A 26,184-nucleotide genomic window follows, 5' to 3' on the forward strand; every position below is an offset into this window, starting at 1 on the left:
TTTTTTCATAATTTATTTTTTAATTATATTGTTATTGCACTTCATTTTTATATATGTATATGTATATTATTATAATTAATTTTAATTAAAAGTTTTGAGTTTATTAAAGAAATAAAAATTGTATTATCTACTATTTACAGTCATAATTGACCATTTTCAGCTGTAATGGATTCATGGTCATGTGTTTGCTTGCATCAGTTTTGCATAAGGCTCTTAAGAAAATAATAGAAACTTTGTTCAGCGCGCTGACAAAATTTTTTCAGCTATGCCTGTCATATTACCGGTCAGATGATTGTCTCTGTTCTTGTAGGGTACGTTCCACAAAAGCGTCAACGTACTTGTAAAATAATACTTAGCCGGTTTGACGTTGACGCAAATCTCTCAAGCAGACCTCCAATATGGACCTACGTTTCCATAAGGACTAACAAAAATTCAAATATGTGTACGCTTGAAAACGCTTATCGCATATGCTTACATCCTAGTTCTTCTACCATTATGATTCACCTTAATCAATCGTTAGCTTCCACATACGCCTAAAATTATGCAATAATATTAAAATTATCTAGTATGTAGAACAGAATAATATGTAAGAGGGAATTCTTTACGTTTGTAATAGCACAAACAGTCACCGACATTCCTCCCTTCCGTACTTACCGCCCGTATCAAACCAAATTTTTCAAAAGTTATGCCCGTAGTTGCAACACAGAAATCAGTTGTTCTCTTTTGTTTTCATTTCACCAATGTTGCCATTGTTCTATTTGTATACACAATTTTTCACACAATTAGTTTTTTAGTTATAAATTTTCGTAAATGTTAAACTAAGAAAGCGAGATCGGCAACCCTGAGTTGCAAGAGATTGCTCTCTCACTCTCAGCTCACTCGTTTCTACGGAAAATCCAATATTCACGGATATTCTACCATACGGTCTGTTGAAGCGGACGGTAGAAGCGGTTGTGACAGATCATGTACATTGCGCTCTCATAAGATAGGTCGTATCAGCTGATTCGGTCCACGGTTTTGCGACGGTGACTGTTTGTGCCATAAACCCTGTACGTATTTTTTAATGCATTTCGTTGTTTGTTTTGCACTTTATACCTAGAAAAAATTTTGCTTATATTTGGGTTTTCTTCAAACCGTAAAAAAAAATGTTTTCTGTTTCTTAGTAGGCAATGAGAAAATACGGAAGATAAGGACTTATCGATTAAATACTGACTGGCATTAAGTATCACACCAGATTGAAGAAAAAGTCGGTTTATCGACTTTTTTCTTTTAGAATTGTTGTATTTTATAATTAAATTTGTAGATTAATAGATTTAAATGCAATATTTGGAGTTATGTATACGCTACGTACACTTATACACACTTAAGTATGCAAATACAAAAACAACATAATAGGTGGAAGCTAACAAACTCTTTAACTGCTATATAGATTCCTAGCGGACAACAAGCCGCTTAACGATATATTTTCATTGCCATCAAAGTTAATGTTCAATACTTCACAATTATTTTTCATCATGTTTAATTTTTTGGGACTTTAACTGTTCAATTTTAAAGCAGGCATACGAATATACGCATTGGGACTGTGCATGTGTGTGTGATATACATGTGAATTCAAGTTGTTCTTGAGCGTTCGCCGAGGTACGTAACGTTGTACAGATTTCTCATTTGCTTATTTCAGAGCGTGATATTGTAGCACGTGCACGTGCTCTCTGTTTGCAGTTAATCATATTTGTTGTTGCAAGCGCATGGGCTTATATTCATATTGTTATTATGTTGGTAGTATCGGTTGAAACAAGTTTAGGTGTTGCTGGCGCTCATATTAATGAAGGTGGCACTGAATAAATCAGTTAGTGAACAACTGTCCAAACAACAAGACCTGTGTAGAAGTGCCAACCAAAAGTAAGATCAAGTGAAGTCATAAAAACAGATTAGCGCAATTCAAAGCTCGGTATATATTAAAAATAAAAAGTGTGTTTTTTTTAAATTCAAACCAGTAATATTCAGATAATAATAATGTATGAGTAATATATTTTTTTGTAAAGTGTAGTTAGGAAAAAGTAGTATTGAAAATAAGATTAATTTTAATATGCATACCTAAAAATCACATATGCACATACATACAAAAACCTCAATATCTGAATGTAAAAAATAATTTTAATATTAATAGAAATATTTTTATAAATAACACATTTTAACACAACAATATTTTTAAATTTGGCTTGGATGTTTAATGGATTTCAACAAATGTTTTTTTTTTTGGTAAATTCAAAGGTATTTGGTTGTTCATTTAGCACGGTTGAAAGAAAAAGCGGGAAAAAGACATTTTATAATAACGTAGTTGGAAGTAATAAAATGTTATAAATGTAATGGCTTTTATTACTTATTTTTTAAGAATAAGTTTTTATTTTCATTTTAAATAATTGATTCAAGTTATATCTGTTAATATTAATATTAAGAGCCGAAACTTCGGCAGGTTTGTTTTCGTCATTTCGAACGATAATAATAAATTAAAACTTTTTTTTGGTTCACCCTAATATACATATGTACCTATTTTTAAATATTACTGTGCATGTATATAGTATATATTTAAAACTTGTTTGAACGTCTATTAATTTTGAATACCAAAAAGAGTCGGAAATACACAGAAGCTAAATTGGAATATTTTACACGACAGCTTAACGTGTATTTGGTATTGGATCTCAAGTAATTTCAATATAATAGCTTTAAATAATAATATTCTCAGCTAACATTTTTGATCTATATGATTCATATAATACAAATAATAATATTTAATATAATATTTAAGTTCTTATTATACATTAATAGCCAAATTGTCAGTGAATTATATATTAATTTCAAACAAAAAAATAATTAGTAATTCATTGAAAAACTTGTCATAAATTTCAGAAAGAAATTTTAAAACGACTAAAGCGCATAATATAGGATTTCATCAAATACTTAGTAAACCACTTATCAAAATTCATCAAAAAATCAGCATTCCCCAAATAATTGAAGTAATTGGGGTACACTATTATAGTTGTTTGTGTCCGTAATTAAAGTAATTTAACGAATTTCCCTGATAATAATAGCTCATTTTTGACACATTTTGCTGAGCGTGCGCATTTTCCGCATCGTCGAAACATGTTTCAAACTCGATTTTCGGGATAGCATTTAGCTCTTTCAGCTATTTTCATCTATATTGTAAAACGATGGCCCTTTAAGTTTCTCTTTAAAACAGTTTTCTTTTTGGCCAAGAATTCACAAAATAGCAATAAGGTGCAAGATTTTAACAAACGAAAATCTTCAAGCTCATAAAAATACGTCTAACCTTAGCGGAAGCCAGAGATAAAGTAATAGCCCGAAAAGTCACCGACATTCCTCCCTTCCGTACTTACCGCCCGTATCAAACCCAATTTGTCAAAAGTTATGCCCGTAGTTGCAACGCAGAAATCAGTTTTTTGTGTTATATTCAAGATCATTTTTTAATTACTACAAAATATCGAGATTGACAACCCTGCGTTGCATAAGATTGCTCTTTCACTCTCAGCTCACTCATTTCTACGAGAAAAATTCAATTTTCGCGGATATCCTACCTGTTGATGCGGACGGTAGAAGTGGTGGTGAGTGTTCATTTACATTGCGCTCTCATAAGATAGGTCGTAACAGCTGACGTACGGAAGAGAGGAATGTCGGTGACTGTTTCAGCTATAAACAATGAATACAGCTGAAAAATATTTCGTACTTCAGGGGGATGTAAATACATAGGTATATCAACATAATAAAAAAAATTTGACCGTTATTTTCTGAACACACCGCTTATGGAGAAACTAATTTCACAGACTAATTAATACCTGGAATTAATTTGTATTTTGTATATTTTTTACGCAATAATTATTGTGCTTGTTTAATTAGAAAAACTTTGTGTTTAAACCTAAAATAACATTTGTTAAAATTATCATTTTTGAAAATTATCGTTTGTGTCCATCGCTTTGTAAAACTTTATATTTAATATTTGTAGTTCATATGGCTGTGCTTTGTTTTTCCGCAAATATTATGTTCCTTTGGTATTACATACATACAAGTATACCTATGTACGGTTTCAATCAAATAATTGTTCAAGCTGTCACTTTTCAATCAGTATACGTGCATCGCTTTTACTTGACTTTCATTTGTGAGTGATATTTTTAATTAAAGTTCTATAAAGCAGGTTTACTTATGCATGTACATACATATATAAATGGATATGTGTGTCAATGAGTGTAAATGTCGAAGAACATAAAAATAGCACGACTACAATAAAATAATAAAAGCGTGAGGCTTTAGGTGTTGCAAAATTACTTCAATTATAATGGGATATGACTACCTGAGATATCTTTACAGCTTTTGCTTTACTAGAATTAGTTTAACCCAACACAGTCAGACAGAAGTTTAAAATTCTTAACTAACTTAAATGTGATTATAGATGATACATACGTACTACATATGTATTTGCATATGTATGTATGGATATATATTTATGTTGTGCTGATTTGCTTAAATTATATTATTGGTCATTATCAAAACAAACCGGGGCATCATATTATATATATGTCACACATCCCGAAGTACGTATTTGAGATGTTTCGAAGGTTTACAATGACTATTTGCTTTGCGTCTGCCTGATTTACAAAAAAAAATTGCATATAGGTATGTCGAACTCAACGAAAATTTACCAATTTATATCACCAAGGAGAGACTTATATAAACACTTAAATTGTGGAATGATAATATTAGCTGCAATACTAATAATCTTTACTTGAAGCTCGGTATACATCTGTCTTGTCCTCGAGCGCGATCTTAAAGCTGCAAAATGGAATACGAGATAAATGATATCATACAAGTTTCATAGGGCGTTAAATAAAATTTAATACTTTTAGATATCACGTACCCCAAACATTTTTTAGCATTCGTGATTTCAGAAAATACTCGCAAAATCGCATAGAAATACATACGTACATATGTAGGTATAAAGAAACATATTATATATACGCAACCAATTCACAGACCTACAAAATTTGATCTGTCTGAATCGGAGAACATCCCCATACTCTTCATACGCAACATATTCTGGATAATCCGTAATATCAAATCTCTTATTTTTGTCATTTCGTCTGGAATTTTTAATTACTTAATAAAAATCAAACACTTATTTCTAACTTAGGTCGGTTTTTTTGGGTGCGTACAATTGTAGCACTTCCTTACATGCTTGTTATTACTTTATAATGTTGATATAAGTATAATATATTGTACATACATATGCTATAAAAATTTCAGTGAAATATGTCCATAACTGGAAAGAGAACAAACAAACACAAGTAAGGATGGGTTAAGTTCGGGTGTAATCGAACATTTCATACTCTTGCAACTTGCAAGTATCAAATCTGGGACAATACCTTTAATTAATTATTTTTAGATATATATACTTAATTCATACAATGACCGACATATTCAGCATAGATTTTGTTAGAATAACGAAAATCATTTTATGTGGTTTATGAGGCTTTGGGTAATTCATAGAATATATACCACATATTGTCGGCATTAAACTATAGTATGTCCAATATTATCTCAAGATCTTATCTTTTATATCAAGATATCTGACATATTGACCAAAATATACGGTATAAAGCCAGTCGGAAGTTTGAAAATCTTATATTAGGTATATGAGAGATATATGTATTATATTCGGTACCTGGGGGCTTGAACAGTTTTGGTCATAAGATGGCTACTTTAAGCGCATTGTCCGGGAAAGTCTTCTGGAGCGGATACATTAGGATGGATATAAAAATCGAGTGTTTTTTTCGCTTCGTACTCTGACAAACCTCTAAGTAATGCTCTCCAAGTATGAGCTCTTAATTATAATCGTTTCTATGGTTTCTTATTATCAGATAGAAAAATACATATCTCACTTCCAACTGCTTGAACTTTGTAGAAAATTTTGTGTAATTTTTGAGAAAATTGATCCTTTATGATGTTTTTCTAAACCTAACCGTTTAAAAGATATAAACAGTTGAAGTTGGACTATTTTAAGGCAAACTTTTTTTTTCTTTTTAATTTTATAACTCAATTCAAAAAAAATGTTAAAGCGTAAAGCTCAACGTCTTGTAGGAATTTTTCTACAAAAATTGACTGTTTATTATACTCTCGCAACCTGTTGCTACAGAGTATAATAGTTTTGTTCACCTAACGGTTGTTTGTATCACCTAAAATTAATCGAGTCAGATATAGGGTTATGTGTATATAAATGATCAGGATGAAGAGACGAGTTGAAATCCGGGTGACTGTCTGTCCGTCCGTCCGTCCGTCCATGCAAGCTCTAACTTGAGTAAAAATTGAGATATCTTTATGAAACTTGGTAGACATGTTTCTTGGTACCGTGAGACGGTTGGTATTGCAGATGGTCGTAATCGGACCACTGCCACGCCCACAAAACGCCATTAATCAAAAACAAATAACTTGCCATAACTAAGCTCCGCAATAAGATACAAGACTGTTATTTGGTACACAGGATCACATTAGGGAGGGGCGTCTGCAGTTAAAACTTTTATTTAAAAAGTGGGCGTGGTCCCGCCTCTAATAGGTTTAATGTGCATATCTCCTAAACCGCTAATGCTATAATAACAAAATTCACTAGAAGCAAATGTTTTTAGCACTTCTATTGACGGTGTGAAAATAGTTGAAATCGGGTGGCAACTCCGCCCACTACCCATATAACGGTACTGTTAAAAACTACTAAAAGCGCGATAAATCAAGCACTAAACACGCCAGAGACATTAAATTTTATCTCTGAGATGGTATAAGATGACTTTATAGGAACCGCGTTCAAAATTAGACAGTGGGCGTGGCACAGCCCACTTTTAGGTGAAAACCCATATCTTGAGATCTGCTCAAACCGATTTCAACCAAATTCGGTGCATAACGTTCTTTTCATGTTTCTATGTCATAGTGCGAAAATGGGCGAAATCGGACTACAACCACGCTTACTTCCCATGTAACACCATTTTCAATTCCATCTGATTCTTTCACTTTCCACTATGCAAATCAGGTAACAATGATTATATCGGGGTAAAACTTTTCGTGAATAATGCAATTAAAGTATGCCACCTTGCGGCCAAAAATTGTCTAAATCGAACCAAAACTGTTCAAACCCCTGAGTACTAAATATGTGGACCCCAGTGCCTATAGTTGACCTTCTACCGAAAATATCAGTCAATCCACAAAGAAATCTCAAACGAGTACACCATTTGACTTTGCGAGAGTATAAAATGTTCGGTTACATCCGAACTTAGCCCTTCCTTACTTGTTTTTCGATAAAGTTAAGCGTTTAAGAAATACTCATCGTCGAACTTCAATAGCAACCAAAGAAAAACGCAACAAGATTTTCAAACTTCCGATGCTTATGTCACATACAAGGTGCGTTCCAAAGTAAACAGGACTTTTAAGAAAAAGACAGAACAAATGGTTATATCGGCAAAATCAATTAATTTGATTCAAAATAGTCTCCTTCTGCTTTAATACAGCTTTTTGCACGGTCCAAAAGCATGTCGAACGGTGCCATATCAGGTGAATACGTGGAGTGGTTGATTGTCAAAATGTGATTTTTGGTCAAATAATCGGCCACAAGCGTCGATCGATGAGATGGCGCATTATCGTGCAACAAACGCCAAGTTCCATCTTCGCGATATTCGGGCTGAACACGTCGAATACGGCGCACCAAACGCTTCAAAACTCCAAGGTAGGATACCGCATTAACGTTTTGGCCGGGTGGAACAAATTCTTTGTGGACAATACCCTTGGAATCATAAAAACAAATCAGCATTGTCTTCACTATTGACTTCTTCAAGCGCGATTTTTTGGATTTCGGCTCGTCCGGCGCCTTCCATTCAGCACTCTGGCGTTTCGTTTCGGGATCATATTGAAAACACCACGTTTCGTCACCAGTCACAATCTTGTAAAGGAAGTTCGGGTATTTTTTGCCTCTTTAATGATGTCCTTCGAATGTTGAATTCTGAGCAATTTTTGGTCGTCAGTCAATTTGTGCGGAACAACCCGTGCACACACCTTTTGTAAGCCCAAATATTCGGTCGAAATGCGTTAAATCGATGTTTTGGAGGTCTTCAATTCTATTCAATGATGGTGTCGGCTGATTTTTATGAATTCATGCACAGTTTTGATGGAATTTTCGGGGATCACGGATTTTGGTTGGCCCACATGTTCATCGTCATTTATGTCCTCACGACCACTTTGAAAACGTTGAAACCACTTGTGCACTCTGCTACGGGATAGGCAATCATCGCCATAAACTTGTTTCATCAATTGAAACGTTTCAGTAAAAGTTTTACCAATTTTAAAACAAAATTTAATGTTGGCTCTTTGTTCGAAGCTCATTTTCGCACCGATGACAAAAACATACTGACACTTAAAACGCAATAACTTCACTTCCAATAGATGAAATGTCATGAAATTTTGCTGGAAGTCGATAAAGGATAGCAGATTCTAACGCACTAGTCGACATATAGATGGCGCCACTAGAGTTTACTTTGTTTTTTTTTTACTGTTCACTTTGGAACGCATACATCAGTCAATATGTAAGATTAACTCAACATATAATATTGGATATACTATAGTTTAATGCCGAAAACATGTGAATTGAGTTTATGAACCCAACTCCTAAGTACTACATACAATCGACAAAGCCTGAGGGTATTTTCTTTGCCGTGATCCTTGCAAGCATTAAATGTTCGGTTCCACCCGAACTTAGGCCTTCCCTACTTGTTTTTAGATGTTTTTGTTCATAGCTTTGTGGAACTTTGTATAGTCCACATCGAAAAACAAACTCTTTACACAGCTTTACTGTGAAGAATTGCTGAAATTGTCTCTGTCGAAAAATTTTTGTGCTTTTTAGTTTTATTCAAATTGATTTGGCATAAAATTCTCACGCAATTAGCGAAAAAATATAGAAGTACTCGACTTTTGTCAACTAATTTTGAAACTAGTAGAAACTGTTGCGAACTGTCGTCAAATGTTCTAACGGCGACGTTTGTCTAGAAATTCATAGGGTTTGCGCCGTTCAGAAACAATATTTTACTGCTTTGAATTCGTTTTAAGTTTCCCCTAAATCGAATCCGAAAAATCTGTTTAGTATCAAGCCATTTCGACCAAATTTGCTGCAAAAAAGTCCTTCAAGCACCTCTTTATACACTGCGACAATGGGTTAATCCAAATCACTCAAATTTTACACCTGATTTATTACAAAAAGGCTTTATGGAAGTCGGTTTAGAAATGTGACATTGGTCGTGCACCGGGTAATAATATTTATATCTTAGTGTCGAAAATTTATAAATTGGATACCCTTAACTCTGATGTGCCTATTATAAGAATTTCAAACTTCCGGTTGGAATTATACCGTATATCTCGGTCAATTTTAAAGATATCTCATCAAAATTATCTGAACTATATACTAGAGTTTAATGCCGCTAAGATGTGAAATCGGTCGACGAATTATCGCAGCTCCCATATACTACATTTAATGATTTCACCGAATATGTCGGTCAGTGTGTGAGTTGTCTTCTAAAAAGTTCGTGGAAACATTTTGTAAGATATTCGTGAGTAATTCCAAAAATTAATGCAGTCATTCCAGATCTTCCTCTAGCCTCCATATACCCCATATAGTGATTTTCGATTGTCCATCTGACTTTCAACCATTATGTGTGATTTAGGGCACATCTACAGCTTGCTCTAAACCTCATATGGCTGATATGTACAATATGTATACGTATAATGACTTCCTATTTTTTGGTTGGTATTGAAAACTCTGTTTTAAATTAAATAATCGTTTAACTATTCATTGATATTTATATTTATATCTAATATTTATCGCTTAACACCGGCCACGTTCACAGGTTTAAAACAAACAAATATTTTACATAGTGTTGTACTCGTATAATGATATTTTTGTAAATAGCAGTATTCTAACAGTTGTCTTTTTCCTCATATACCCAATGTATTAAATTTACCGCCTTTGGTTGAGTTAATATTACATATGTATATCTCGTTTGAATTAACTAAGTATATTTTACTATAAATAAATAGAAGCAAAATTTGGTAATAAAACGAAGTCCTCTACGATCTATAATATTTATAAGTTAATTATATACCAAATATAATTGTATTCACGATGTGATCGAACACTCAATTTTGAATTCACTTGCAATAATTTTAAAAAAATTACGGGAATATAAAATGTTTGGTTACATCCGAACTTAGCCATTCCTTACTTGTTTATTTCAAGTATTTTGTTTTTTGATAAATATCGTATATATTTATATATTAGTTTGCATTCTAAATTATTTTCTTGTTCGCTTAAATTAAATGTTGTGTCTTGTTTTGGTTTAGTACAATCATCGCCTCATTGAATTTTATAATAGTTTGTCCATGTTCCATATAGTAGTCTAGTAAGTAAGGAAGGCCTAAGTTCGGGTGTAATCGAACATTTCATACTCTTGCAACTTGCAAGGATCAATTCCGGCGATCAATTGATCCTTGCAAGTTGCAAGAGTATAACTCATATATTTATAAAATTAATTAATCGACCGACATATTCAGCATAGGATTTGTTAGAATAACGAAAATCATTATATAAATATATAACTCATACACCAACCGACATATTCAGCATAGTATTTGTTAGAATACCGAAAATCATTAATGTGGTATATGAGGGTTTGGATAATTCATAGACATATAGCGCATATTTTCAGCATTAAACTGTAATTAATTAATTAGTATGTCCAATATTATCGGTTTAGTTAATTTTATAAAGATATCTTACATATTGTCCGATATATACGATATAAAGTCAATCGAAATTTTAAAAATCTTATATTAGATATATTACCCCAGATGATCTCTGAGTTTCATTAAGGCACCATACATACCATCACCAATAAAAGCGGGATAAAGTCAACTGGATGTTTTAAAATCGTAATATTAGTTTTGTGGCGACTAAGGAAACTTTTCATCAGATTTTAACCATTTTATGCAGAAAGATGCATTGAAAAACACGCTCTTTTAAATTAATTAAGATATTTGTGGTATAAAGTCAGCCAGAGGTTTGAAAATGTTTCTATTAGGTATATGGGGACTAAGGGAACTTTTTGGCACAAGAACAAACTAATATCAGATAAAGATTCTCTCTGCGTTTCTATAATATTATATATCTCACAGATTGACTGATATTTTCGATAAAAAGTTAGCTATAGGAAAAGGGGTTTATATATTCGGTACCTGGGTAATCATTTACATATACATACATAACCCTACATCTATCTCGATTAGTTTTAGGTGATACAAACAACCGTTAGGTGAACAAAACTATTATACTCTGTAGCAACATGTTGCAAGAGTTTAAAATACAGTAATATCTAGATAATCTTGCAAATATTAGTAAAAAGATTAATATATAGATATACAAGTAGCAGGCAGTTTGAAAAGTTCGTAGAGTTTTAAAGAAAATCAATTTTTGTGATCTTCCAATTTCTCTATGTCATTACAGTAGTTTGATTGGTTGAGGTCTATTTTGAAAACATACACTTCTTTAACTTAGGTGTAACTACAAAAAGTATACAGTTCAATTAGGACCGGAAAGAAATGTTGTCTGAAGTTCTTAATAATTAATATGTTTAAATACCAAAAATGCGGTTTCCAGTTCTTTGAAAATGCGCTCAAAGAATTACAATATATAGCTTAACACTTTTATTGTATTTAAATTGAATTAATTTAACACTCAAGTTAAATCTAACTCCACAGTAAATTAACTCACAGCCATAGTTAAAAAACCGTTTTTATAAAGAAAGGCAAATTATTATCTGCCATGAATACCAGACACGTCCTACCCAAAATATAGAATATGGATATAATTCTTGGTAGTTTCTAAGTTTTATATGTCGAAAGTATTGGATATTGTTTTGTTATAAGCCCGTTATTTTTTATATGTCAAGGTCAACTTTCAGAAAATTTTAAAATGTGCATTTTTACTGCAATCCACTCGGTCCAAATATGAGCCTACTAACACATTCTCGTTTAAAGAATTTTCGTTATTATTTCTTTCAAAAAAATAAATACTAGATAAAGAGATCTAGCCTCGGAAAAGTGTAAATTTTGGCAATGCCAAAATGTAACTAGTCAGCTCACAAATGGAAATAAAACTTCTAACACTAATATTTTTTACCGCAACTGTACGTGCGTGCTTATTATTTTATATAAATATATTTATACATTCCGAGCGACAACGTAATAATAAAATGGCAATGAAACTGTAAAAAATCTATGATGCAATTAATTGTAAACAATGCCTTGCCATAAAACCATTATGATATTTACCTGAACCCACACATATATACAAATGAAACAAACTATTGGAAACTACCTGACTTCTAGTATCAGTATGCATTGTAAGCTCAAATACCATAGTGCGACGAGCATCATCTTCGTAGATGACACCGGTCAACAGCATTTTTGCGCACAGATTATACAGATATTATTTTTGTTGCTTTTATAACTCAAAAAAGAATAAGAATAAAAAGAGTTCTGCGTTTGCTTTTATGTATAAAAAATGGAAAAGTTAAACTCAATAAAAATTCAAAAATATGAATAATTTATTGAAAGATACCGATCATTCATTTAGGATTCATTCTTACAAAAGACAATTTAAAATAGACTCCAATTGTTTTTCTTTTCCTGTCATGTTCCGTAGAATTTTCTCTTATTGACCCCCAAATATAGTCCACCATCATACTTTCAGTATACTGGCCTTGGTAATGTCTCTCAAATTCCATTATATCTTGATGGAAGCGTTGTATTTGTTTTTCCGAATAAACTCCCATATTATCTTAAAATTTATCTAAATGAGAATGTAACATGTGCATCTTTAGAGACATTCTACATCCGATGATGGAGAAATTAGTCATTATGTCGTGATTGTCAGCCCTATGGTCTCCAAGTAAGCCATGCACTACTGCCTTAAATTTATTCAAGACTTTTTTCTCCTTACTGCTTAGTAACTTCGGGAAAATATTACAACCCATAATTTTTTTTATATGAGGGCCTACAAAAATTTCAGATTTTATTATCGCCTATGAAAGCTTTAGAAAAAATTCTTCAAATATTTGAAAGATGATCACCTGGTTCTATCTAAGTTCTCGGCGCTGCAAACTTCATTGCTCGTTGTTCACCTCGGACCAGCCTACAACAAAACGTAATATATTACAATTTAATTAATGTTATCAAATAGTTAATAATCACTATAAAAAGAGAAAATAAACTCACAATATACCTGCAATAGTTACATACCACATGTAGTGCCCATTTTTTGTTCTGATATTCAACAGGTAAATTGAAGTAAACCTGAAATGCTTCCTGAATCTTTAAATTTTTATATTCTTGCAACATGTTGCTACAGAGTATAAAATTTTTGTACACCTAACCGTTGTTTGTATCACCCAAAAATAATTAAGACAGATATAGGGTTATATATGGTATATATCTGGAGGACGAGACGAGTTGAATTGTAATGAATCTTGGTACACGTGTGCCTTGGCAAAAAAGTAAGGACACGTACATAGGTAAGCATAACCACAAAAATCTATAAAATACCACAACTAAGCACTAAATTAAGATATAAATCTGTTATTTTTACTATATATATATATATAATATAATATATATTATCTACTCGACCAATTTCAACCAAACTTGGTATATAACATATGTCACATTGTGAATATTATATATTTGCTTATATAACCAGAATATTTTAAGTAAAATGCATTCGCAAAACAAAAAGAAAATTGTTGACCTGTGTTATTAATAACTTGTATTTTTTATATAATTGTCACATGTTGGTGAGGTTCTGCAACTAGTTCATGATTATGGACCGATGTTACTATAAATGAAAAAATAAATACATTGAAATGAATTTAATTAATGAATTACTTATTATTGGGATAATTCTAGGGTTTTTCGGACTAGTTGATAGCCAGTCTAGAATTTCTAGTTGTAAAACAGTATATTTCTACTCTTATAACATGTTGCACGGTGTATAAATTTGTTCACCTAACAGTGCTTCGTAAAACTAACATCGAGATAGATAGTGGCATAACATATCAAAACGATGGGGTTATTAAATAGAATGCATTTTAGGATATTTCGTGACAAAGCAACATGTGCTATTAAATACTCTAAGGACAGTGTATTGTAGATGATATTTCGCCCCTAATATTGCCGGTAATTGAAAAATATTAAGTGATATAATTTAAATGACAGCTAAGCTACAAGCTTGTGAAAATGTTGGTAAAATCGTATATTGTATATATATCATATATGTATAAAATAAATATCAGCAGTTGTCAGATTCTCGTAAGGTTTACGTTCTTGAAAATTTCCAAAGCGTTAGCGAAGCGTTAAGTAGAATTAAATTTCTTCATAACAAAACGTTTTATGCAATGGTGATTATTATTTTGTAACTATCGTCATGTATGTATGTTTATATTTATGAACGGTGATATTTATATAAATATGCTCAATAAAGCAAATTAAAAGTAATTGAGTAGATGTTTATAATAGAAGGTTGGGACATTTTGTAGGCAGTAGTAAGACTAATTTTAACTTTTAATTTTATGAGTAATAGTGTAGAAATCCTTCGATGTGATCTTGGCGAAAACTAGTTACAACAAGTAAGGAAGGTATAAGTTCCGATGTAACCGAACATTTTATACTCTCGTAAAGTATACTCGTTTCAGATTTCTTTGTGGATTGACTGATATTTTCGGTAGAAGGTCAACTATAGGCACTGGGGTCCACATATTTAGTACTTAGGGGCAGTACTCTCGCAACATGTTGCCACAGAGTATAATAGTTTTGTTCACCCTACGGTTGTTTGTATCACTTAAAACTAATTGAGATAGATATAGACTTATAAACATGATGTATTATATATATAAATTATCAGGATGGCGAGTTCATTTGAAATCCTGGTGACTGTCTGTCGATCCGTCCGACCGTCCAACCGTCTGTACAAACTGCAACATATGGATCGAAATGGTGCGAAAAACCTTCCTGGACACCGATATTAATATACTCACCTGTAGGTGAAATCCTATATCTCACGACCTGCTCTACCACTTACAACCAAATTCGGTACTTAACATTATGCTGACATTCCTATTTTACGGTATGAAAACCATATTCATGCCTACTTCCAATATAACAATATTTTAAATTCCAATTTACAGTATACAAATCCAGCATCAATGAATATAACTCACTCTAACCTAAAAATTTTCGAAATCATACCATATGTTCAAGCTTTCAGATTTCGATGATACGGACCCCTATGCCTGACTTTTTTCCGAAAATGTCGACCAATATTATATTATTGAAATACGTAGAAAATCTTTTTCTGAAAATAATGTTACCTTGTATCAATAAAGGGTAAAATCGGGTCATTTCGTCCGACTAGCCCTCATATCCATGGACATTTGATTCATGAATTTACCTGTGTATAACTTTTAAAGAAATACTTTTATGAAAAAAATTATTAAGACCTTTTTTGTGGAACGGAAAATTTTATACAACAATATCTTTTTTTGTCAAAGTTTAGGTAGGATGGTTTATTTTCTCCAGAGATAAAAATTTATTGCAAAAAATCCCATATAAAGTATGTGGGAATAGTAAAACATTTAGGCATTGTTTAAACTTAAAATAAAGATATTCTTTAAGCTGAATCATGTTTAAGGGCAAAAATTTAAACTTCAGAGGATGTCTGCACAAAAAAACCTAACTACGGATTTTACATCCTATATACATACAATATATTCGAATAAAGTTTCAAAAGAAGACACCATCTTACCTTGCTGTACTAATTATATAAGTAATATTGCTTAATAAGTTCAAAAAACTTGTAAGTTTAAGTAACAATAAGCTGTCACCCAACGTCACATCCGTGTTTCATTGTAAACCAAAAATATTAACCACTTTTGAAAGGTACAACATATACGAGTTATATATACATAAGCCTCTGGCAAGTGAACCTTGCAATCAGGTGTTGATCGAGACAACATCTCTTTATGAGAGGCTGTTAAGACAATGTTTACATGTTCTAATTATTCTGATTCTTGTTCTGATGATTTTTTTCACTTCAGTAACTGATAAATAGTGTACCATCAGGTGCGCTCGTGCATAAGCTCTCACAACAAAAGTATACGGACGAGCTTTTAATGAGGTTCTAATAACATTTATTACAATTGGGTAAACAAAGTGGTATCTAGTCTCTATGAGCAGTCTAATTAAAAACCTACTTAGTTATATTCGCATATCTATAAATTAATTAATGAAGGGTATAAAACATTACTATATTTGACAGTGATAATATAACTTTATATAGTCAGTGCCGCTATACTGCCGGGCTATTAAAATGGTGCATTTTTACAATTTAGATATTATTTTATAGTTAGTACAAATATTTGTGTAAATTTTAGCACAAAATGATTTATTTTAAATGGATGAGAAACCCAGATAAATTTTAATTAAGAAGAAAAAGAACGAACTGACTAGTTTACTGTTTGTATTACTCTTGCAACATGTTGCTAACAAGTATAATAGTTTTGTTCACCTAACGGTTGTTTGTATAACCTAAAGCTAATCGAGTTAGATATAGGGTTATATAAGTATATATAAATGATCAGGATGAAGAGACGAGTTGAAATCCGGGTGACTGTCTGTCCGTTCGTCCGTCTGTGCAAGCTGTAACTTGAGCAAAAATTGAGATATTTTGATGAAACTTGGTACATATGTTTCTTCGTACCATAAAACGGTTGGTGTTACAGATGGGCGTAATCGGACCGTTGCCACGCTCACAAAACGCCATTGATCGAAAACCAATAAATTGCCGTAACTAAGCTCTACAATAAGATATAAAGCTGTTATTTGGTATAAGAAATCGCATTAATTAAATTAAATTAATGGGCGTTACCCCGCTCTCTAATAGGCTTAATGTACATATCTCCTAAACTATTTAAGCCATAACAACCAAATTTACTTACGACAAATTTTTTTGGCAGCCCTACTGACAGTGTCAAAATGCGTTATCTTAAACGTTGTAAAATGAACAGTAATATAATGTCTTAGTATTTCTTTGATTTCAGGGTAAATAACTGCTGCCCCTGAGCTAGATATTCGTACATAAATGTGGTACTACCACACTTCTGACTCTTTCATTGCAACCAACTAACACGAAACAATCAGATATGGCCAATAACGATGGTTACGTCAATAGCGCGTATTTACCTTCAAATGAAACAAATACCTCAACTACATCCATACCGGGAGAGTATCGTTCGAGTATCACATTCGAACCGGGCAGAAACGATTACAATGGCCGAATTGTAATCCCCACATCAAATGAAAATATAACACCCACGTCGCAGGTATTTGTAAAGTTGATATACATTTATTTATTTGGGTTATTATATTTAGTTTTTTTACACTAAAACTTGTGGTTTCTAAATCGAGAATACCTTCTGTAAGCTTATCACCTCTCGTTTATTGTCGTATCGTCGAAGACCAAAAAGTCGGTAGACCACTCCAAGAATCCATAACACTTTATATAGTATAAGTAAATATATTTTCATTATATCTTATATCTAATAGAAACGAGGAGAGTTACCCAAATTACCCAATGATCCTGTTGTTGTCGATGATACTACCAAACGGCGTGATACTTGGGCCAATGATATTGAGTTTCTCATGTCCTGTATTGCCCTCTCCGTCGGCTTGGGCAATGTTTGGCGCTTTCCCTTCACTGCACTCGAAAATGGTGGTGGCGCATTCGTAATTCCCTACATCATAGTATTGTTTCTGGTTGGTAAACCTGTTTACTATATGGAAATGTTGTTGGGACAGTTGTCCAGTCGTGGCAGTATCAAGGTATTTGATTTTTCGCCCTTAATGAGAGGTTAGTACCAAGCGCTTAACTGAAAAATATCTGTTAATTTGAATAAAAGAAAAGTAAATTGATATTTGTTGTATTATTTTAGGCGTCGGCTATGGTCAAGTATTTGCCACCGCTATTGTATCCACATATTATGCCACATTAATGGCCATAACTCTTCGTTATTTGATTGAATCTTGTTACCCGACACTGCCCTGGAGTTATTGTCGGGAGGAATGGGGTGACGCTTGCATCAATTCGAAAGTAAATAAATCAAATATTTTCACAAATGAGAGCATAGTTAAAACTACATCAGCGGAATTTTATTTTACGTAAGATACCAAATTTATTAAAGATTTTTTAAACAAAATTTTTTAATAATTACTTGTGAATTCTCATCTTGTTAAGGGGATATTGTAGTTATCATCTTAAAATCTTCATATTTTGCAATATGGAGTATTACAACAAGAAACCGATGAGATTCAAAATTTATTTTACTCTTCTCGCGGTTGTTTGTATCCCCTAAAAATAATCGAGTTAGATATAGGGTTATGTATGCATATATGTATGTATAAATGATCAGGATGATGAGACGAGTTGAAATCCGAGTGACTGTCGGTCTGTGCAAGCGATAACTTGAGTCAAAATTAAGATATCTTAATGAAGCTTGGTGCACGTGTTCCTTGGCAAAAATGTGAGGAAGAATTCGTACCCAATATAAAGATTTTCGAACTTCCGGCTGACTTTATACCCATATATCGGCCCATGAGAGAGCGTATTTATCTTTGTGCCTAAAATAGATAAAATCTGGCGAAAAATTGCCCTTAGCCCCCATATATCTGATATTTAACATTTCAAAACATAATGCAACATGTTGCTACAGATTATAATAATTTTGTTCACCTAACGGTAAGGTGATATAAACCTAAAAATAATCGAGTTATATATATATGGGTTGAATTCCGAGTGACTGTCTGTGAGTTCGTCTGTGCAAGCAATAACTTAAGTAAAAATTAAGATATCTTGATGAAACTTGGTACACATGTTCCTAAGAAAAGGGTGTAATCGGATCTCGTATAACGTATAAAGTGCTAACTAAGTCGTGAATTAAGATACAGGACTCAAATTTTTTTGTATTTTTTTAAGATACAGGAATCAACGAATCACATTAAGGAGAGGCACCTGCGGTTTGATAATCACTAAAAAGTGATTGGCTCCTCCTCCTAATAAGTTTAATGTATATACAAGTATGTATCTTTTAAGCCAATAAAACTATATCACGCAAATTTGCACAGGACAAATTGTTTCAACCCTTCTTACGATAGTGTGAAAATAGATTATAACCCCGCTCACTCCCCATATAACGTTTTGTTAAAAACTACTAAAAGTGTGATAAATCAGTAACAAAATGCATCAGAGACATTCAATTTTACTCCCAGGATGACACAAGGGGGCTTTATAGGAGTCGGTGTAAGGTTGGCACCGCCCACTTTTAGGTGAAATCACATAGCTCGAGACCTGCCCGACCAGTAACAGTGTATCTTTTCGCCTAAAACGGAAAAAATTGGGTGAAACTTGACCTAGTCCCTATATAACTAATATCAGAATTTTCAAATATCCGGCTGACTTTACTATATATATGTAGATTGGTGATCGGGGCATGTTAATACGAAGAGGTATTGGCAAAATTGATAAAATCGGGTCAATACTACCCCCCACTACCATATACTACATATAATGATTGTCATTTATCTAAAAAAAATTATGGCGAATATGTCGTTCAGTGTGTAAGTTATATATTTATTTAAAAAATTGCTTGCAAATTAATGCAATCAGCCCGTCCCTTTCTCTTCCCCCGATATACTCCTTATAATGATTTCCGTCTTTTCCCCTGACTTTAAAACGTTCAGGTTGGTAAAAATGTGTGATACTCTAATGAAATTAATGGACAAGCTTTCATAAAAATTATGGGGTTTAGCGCTGAATTAGAATGAATTGGTCTAGACCTTTGTGTAAACCTCATATTCCTAATATAATAAATCCCGATCCTCTAGTTGACGTTTTCTACATCAACTCAACATGTTTCAATTTTAACCCTCTTCAGTTGAGTTGATGTCACATGTATTTGTGTCATTTCAAGATGTTTTGAATAAAATTTTAGCTGACACGAACTAAAATATAGCAATAAAATTAAGTCTATCTAATTATCAATATATGTCAAGAAGATACCAAATTTGATTGCAATTTATTCACGATTTCTTTAAATAATGAATGCTAAATTCTTTCGCAACATTTGTTAATATAAAGTTTTGCCAGCACCTGAAGGCATTTGATTCTTGCAAGTTGCAAGTTACACCCGAACTTATCCATTCCTTACTTGTTCTATATATTCTAGTAGGCGTGATCGTGGTCCGACTTTTATCATTTTCAAACTGCATGATATTTCAATATTCTTATACATATTCTCAAATTTTATATATTTAGAAAAGTAATTCTTCGTGAAAAAGACTCCATTGATGATGGTATTGGATATCCTAGTTGGTCATTGGCCCTAACGTTAGCCGTTTCATGGATGGTGATAACATCTATACTCATAAAAGGCATTAAAAGTTCTGGTAAAGCTTCCTACGTCTTGGCAATTTTTCCCTACATGGTGCTGTTTATACTTCTCATAAGGTCATTGACACTGCCAGGAGCCTTTAATGGTGTACTCTACTTTTTAAAGCCGCAATGGAATAAACTTCTAGACCCACAGGTTATATTAAAAAACACTTTAATGAATAAGCCTAACCTGTATTTTTTTATTAATTTATTATTTTTGGGTTTTGTTTTAATAGGTGTGGTATGCCGCCATTACGCAAGTTTTTTTTTCGCTTGCCATTTGCTTTGGAAATATCATAATGTATGCTTCCTACAACAGATTCCGACACAATATAAAAAGGTAACGAACCGCAAATTTGAGCAAAATGGAAACCTGTCTATGAATTCAAATTTCCTTATCATCGTATAGGGATTGCACGATAGTGACGACTTTAGATACCTTCACCTCTCTGCTTTCGGGCATCATAATATTTGGCATTCTCGGAAATTTGGCGCATGAATCAAATACCACTGATATACAAAATGTTGTGAAAAGCAACACTGGACTCGCGTTCATTTCATATCCAGATGCTATATCGAAGTTCGAATTTCTGCCTCAGGTGAGAATTACTTTTGCATTATTCGAAGTTTTCCATTCGAACTGTTATGTAAATTCTTTGTAAACAACCAGCTATTCTCCGTGCTGTTCTTCTTGATGCTCTTTGTGCTGGGTATTGGAAGCAATGTGGGCATGGCATCATGCGTGATGACTGTACTTAAGGATAGGTTCACCAACACTAAAAACTGGGTAATTGCAGTAAGCATTGCCATTGTATGCTATGCGATCGGTCTGATCTACGTTACTCCCGGTGGACAGTATATACTGAATTTTATGGACTTCTTCGGCGCGTCTTTCATTGCTCTTGTTTTGGCGATATTCGAATTGATTGCTGTCGGTTGGATTTACGGTAATTGAAACCATGTGCTGTAATTAGTCGGTAATATTACCTGTGTCACTATTTTTTATATATGTCTTACAGGAGTCAAAAACCTTTGCCAAGATATTTACTTTATGTTGGGTGTGAAGACTTCCATTTATTATCGCATATGCTGGGGCATCGTAACTCCCGCCTTTATGATGGCCGTCCTTATTTACACATTGTGGAACTACACTCCCTTACAATATAACGGTTACACCTATCAAACGGGGTTATATGGTAATACAAAGCATAAACGAATCTGGTTCCATTACATCTATATTTTTATTTCAGTTTTAGGTTGGTGTATTTCAGGCTTTGGTATAGGGCAACTGCTCATTTGGGGTGTGGGCACTGTTTGGAATTACTCCGATGGTACTATATGCGAACGGATAAAGAAAAGCTTTAAACCACAAAAAAACTGGGGACCATTAGATCCCTCTACTTTGAAGGAGTATCAACTGTTCAAAACCGAAGAGCGCACAAACGAAATGTTCAAAAAAACGGGATTTTGTCATAAAATATACGACAACATATTTAGTTAGAAGTTTTGCATATAACATACTTGTACATATGTATGTATGTATTTAAACATGTATGCTTGTATATATAGATATTTATAATTGTGCAAACCTTAGTATTTATATAATTTTTGTATTTTGAACTAAAAATTTAAAAATCTTCTTTAAACTTGTTTTTATTCCGTCAGAGAATGTTAATAAATAGAGAAGGCGCAGTGCCGCAGGGTTAGCTGTGCTAAAAAGTAAACTATTAAAAGTGAACATCGAAAATGCGCAAATTCGAAAGTTCAATTACACCACATCAAAAAGGTACCTTCCTCTCATGATAATCGAATTCAACAAACTACACCACTCTAAGCAGGAACCAAGTAAATTGTGACCACCTTATAAAGGAACGGCTAATATATGTATGCGCAGATGTTCTTTAGCATGGGTGTTAAGGAAAATTAGAATAACAAAAAGAAATAATAGATTTTGAAGAACATTTATATAATGAGGGAAAAATTTAAATTAAACTAAAATAAATTTTATAAAAAAAGGTTTATAAAATTTAAAAAAGGAATAAAACAACATTTGTGATAGGTTTTAACTCTGGCAATATATTTGATGGGAATTTGCAAAAAGCAGCTGTGCTATATAAGCAGCACCACAGACATTAATTTAAGAGTGGTGTCTAATCGGTGAACTCAAACAGCTTTTGTCGTTTACTAGTTTCAAATAATCAATTTGTATGTGAATATTCCCGAAATTGGCTTTCCTCCATTCGCATGTCTAAATATATTTGCATATATGTACACATATGTATGTATGTCCCTCATTATGCCTTTTGTAAAAAAATCAAAGGTAATTATGTACTTAATGACCCCCACTTCGGAGGGGGTTGGGGTTGCAGATGGTATGTGAAGGGAGTCTGTGAAATACAATTTCAGTAGATTTAGCCGTCGGTCACCCTTCAAAAAAATTATATGAAGGGTTAAAATTTCGTGAAAACAGCATATTCCCAAATTCAACCCTGGTCAGTCAAAAACCGGGGTGTTCATAATTCAATCGCGGATTTGTAATCTACATAACTTTTTTTAAGGGGTGACCGACGGGTAATTCCTTCGAATTCATAAAAAGGACACTTAATTGTGTCACCCCTTACAACCCCAACCCTCTACGAAGTGGGGGTCATTAAGTACATATTTACCGTATCACTTAAAACTAATCGAGTTAGATATAGGGTTATGTATATATAAATGATCAGGATGAAGAGACGAGTTGAAACCCGGGTGATTGTCTGTCCGTCCGTCCGTCCGTCCGTGCAAGCTCTAACTTGAGTAAAAATTGAGATATCTTTATGAAACTTGGTAGACATGTTTCTTGGTACCGGGAGACGGTTGGTATTGCAAATGGGCGTAATCGGACCACTGCCACGCCCACAAAACGCCATCAATCAAAACGAAATAAATTGCCATAACTAAGCTCCGCAATAAGATACAAGACTGTTATTTGGTACAAAGGAGCACTTTAGGGAAGGGCATCTACAGTTAAATTTTTGGTTTAAGTGGGCGTGGTGTCGCCCCTATAAGTTTAATGTGCATATTTCCTAAACCGCTAAAGCTATAATAACCAAATTCACTGGGAGCAAATGTTTTTACCTCTATTGACGGTGTGAAAATGGGTGACAAGCCCGCCCACTCCCCATATAACGGTACTGTTAAAAAATACTAAAAGCGCGATAAACCAAGCACTAAACACCCCAGAGACATTAAATTTTTTCTCTGGGATGGTATGAGATAAGATAGGAACCGCGTTAAAATTAGATAGTGGGCGTTGCACCGCCCACTTTTAGGTGAAAACCCATATCTTGCGTGAATAATACGTTTAAAGTATGCCACCTTGTGACCAAAAATTGTCTAAATCGAACCAAAACTGTTCAAGCCCCTAAGTATTAAATATGTGGACCCCAGTGCCTATAGTTGACCTTCTACCAAAAATATCACTCAATCCACAAAGAAATCTCAAACGAGTATACTTTGCAAGAGTATAAAATGTTCGGTTACATCCGAACTTAGCCCTTCCTTACTTGTTAATATTTCATATTGCAACGACAACAAATTCATTCATAAGGAATGCGCGTATGCTACAAAACGAAGTGCAATCGTTTATAATTCTGCACGGCGCTCTTTTTTCTGTGCGCCTGGTCAACCAAATTTGGTTTTCATATGGAACTCCTACCCCAAATGCGCGATAAAAATGAATGAAATTGAATTTGAATGTCTTCAGTAAATTTCAATTTTACAATTTGTATCACTGAAAATCCTACCATTCCCCTCGCATTTGTATGTGGCCCACAAGCTGCTTCCTCACAACATTTGCTAAAAATCTGAAATTGATGAATTTGTCTGATGCTCCCTTCAGAAAGGAGAATTGACAACATGGTCTATTAGTGATTTGAAATATTATTTTAATTTACTTCATATTATTCACTATATATGGCATTAAATTATAAAATTTATATAAAATTGACATGTGTATGAAATCTTTAACAATTTCTATATATTCTAAGCAGACTGCATATAGTACTTTTATATGTTTATCATTATTTTATATTGTAGTTTTTCGATTTAACCCATTTTGTCTAAATTCAACGGCATGAAAATGCAACCCAATCGGTAGTCGTAGTATTTCAAAAGAGCATAAGTCAAGTTTCGATAGCAAAGCACTGTAAAAACGACAAACGCGACAACATAGCCGACTGACATTGTCGCTAAATTGTTTATTGGAACACATTTTGTCAACTCCACGACGATGCCAAAATTCGGCGTCAATATGTATGCGAGCTCGTGTGTTTGTCGGCAAAGTTGTCATTTGGTTTTTTTCAACGTTTTGTCAGAACTCCATTTTTTGCTCCGCCCCGTCTCCGGAGCGAACTCGACGTTACTTCCATTGCGTGCCATCATGGTCAGAGGCATCGTAAAGGGGGAGTAGAGAAAGAATCAGCTGATGGATGTCAACAAAGCTACAGCTGAGAGGGGTCCATGGAGAAACGTCAAGTCCGCCTGGGGGTTGAGTTTCTATTGACAGTCAAGATGGCCGACTTTTAACCGGAAAATGATTGCATCTTGGTATTTTCTTTTAATTTATGAAAAAGTTGCCCAAAAATGTTGATTATATGTAAAACTTTAATATGTTTTCAAAATAAAATAAGTTTATTTTAATATATGTTCTTAGAGGAGGGCTATTATTGGTAAGTTTTAGAGTAATTACAATATATATTTATGCCTTTTTTTAACTTAATAAATATTCACCACAGAAAAATGTAAGGTGCAATTAAGCAACCATGTCAAATAACGGGATGCAGAAAATGCTTATTCAACGAAACTGCGGGCAATGTTGATAAATTTACAATACAATCTTCGTAAAATAATGAATATTTAATATTGCTCCTGATAAAACTGCTCACACAAGAACTTTTATCAATAAGCAGGTGTGTATTAGTGCGTTTGACTAAAAGTAGTTAATAAATTCAAATGCCAGTATCGCTATTGAGCATTGCGTAACAGTGTTGCGCAAGCTAATTTTAAATTACTAGGCGTTATTTAGGCGTTTTCTGCTATGCGCAACCCGTTTTAACCCCTCGCTACCCTAACTCACCATGGCCGCTATGTTGGTTTTATTGTTGTTGTTGTTGTAGCGACAGAATTCTGTCGAGTTGACAGTCCTTGGCCGGAATAAATCCGGGTCCGTTCCGGTTACGTAGACCCGACTGTCGTGGGAACAGATGTTGGTTTTATTGTGAACGTACGCCTCAGAGGTGGCGAAACTATTGTGAATGGGACTTTCGCTACTCCTTTATACCATGGTCAGAGGCGTTTCAACGGAGGATTTGTATCATATTATTATATTGCTTAATTTGTATAGAAAAATACTGATATCTTAGGGTTTAGTTACGCAATAGTAAACACAACACGAACTGACCGAAACGGGGAAAATGCTAAAAATAGACACAAATAATGTTCTTTAATGATATATGGATGCGCATACCAATTTAAATTTGTGTTTTCAATTTCTATGGTATGACAAAATTTATAATTTT

The 26,184-nt window shown here is 33.4% G+C and overlaps 1 protein-coding gene and 1 long non-coding RNA gene across 5 annotated transcripts; one reads left to right on the top strand and one right to left on the bottom strand.

The window, feature by feature from the left end:
- The first annotated feature begins 1,762 nt into the window (after nt 1–1,762).
- On the top strand, nt 1,763–22,266 carry LOC106624437 (sodium-dependent nutrient amino acid transporter 1). Of its 4 annotated transcripts, none has more exons than XM_014244168.3 (10): nt 1,763–1,899; nt 17,241–17,522; nt 17,746–18,049; nt 18,132–18,357; nt 20,510–20,780; nt 20,863–20,966; nt 21,036–21,225; nt 21,297–21,573; nt 21,646–21,822; nt 21,877–22,266. In XM_014244168.3, exons 2-10 carry the CDS (start codon nt 17,343–17,345, stop codon nt 22,125–22,127), a joined length of 1,980 nt encoding a protein of 659 aa, XP_014099643.1. In that variant the 5' UTR covers nt 1,763–1,899; nt 17,241–17,342; the 3' UTR covers nt 22,128–22,266. The 4 variants fall into 4 exon arrangements, with proteins under 4 accessions (XP_014099643.1, XP_014099645.1, XP_014099644.1 ...); XM_014244170.3 differs by having other exon boundaries at nt 1,776–1,899; nt 17,224–17,522; XM_014244169.3 differs by having other exon boundaries at nt 1,856–1,948.
- On the bottom strand, nt 12,662–16,064 carry LOC138856917 (uncharacterized). Its single transcript, XR_011395882.1, has 3 exons — nt 15,947–16,064; nt 13,221–13,282; nt 12,662–13,144 (listed from the first exon to the last, which is right to left on the bottom strand). It is a non-coding gene; the product is annotated as an uncharacterized lncRNA (long non-coding RNA).
- Nucleotides 22,267–26,184: the final 3,918 nt, after the last annotated feature.

The sequence above is a fragment of the Bactrocera oleae genome, chromosome 4, assembly GCF_042242935.1.
Source record: "Bactrocera oleae isolate idBacOlea1 chromosome 4, idBacOlea1, whole genome shotgun sequence".
Taxonomy (NCBI): Eukaryota; Metazoa; Arthropoda; class Insecta; order Diptera; family Tephritidae; genus Bactrocera; species Bactrocera oleae.

Bases quoted from the DNA above. Each gene is read 5' to 3' on its own strand.
- LOC106624437 (XM_014244168.3), top strand. From the start codon at position 17,343: ATGGCCAATAACGATGGTTACGTCAATAGCGCGTATTTACCTTCAAAT. The intron at 18,050-18,131 runs GTTAGTACCAAG...GTATTATTTTAG, and splicing joins TTTTTCGCCCTTAATGAGAG to GCGTCGGCTATGGTCAAGTA. The intron at 20,781-20,862 runs GTTATATTAAAA...TTGTTTTAATAG, and splicing joins ATAAACTTCTAGACCCACAG to GTGTGGTATGCCGCCATTAC.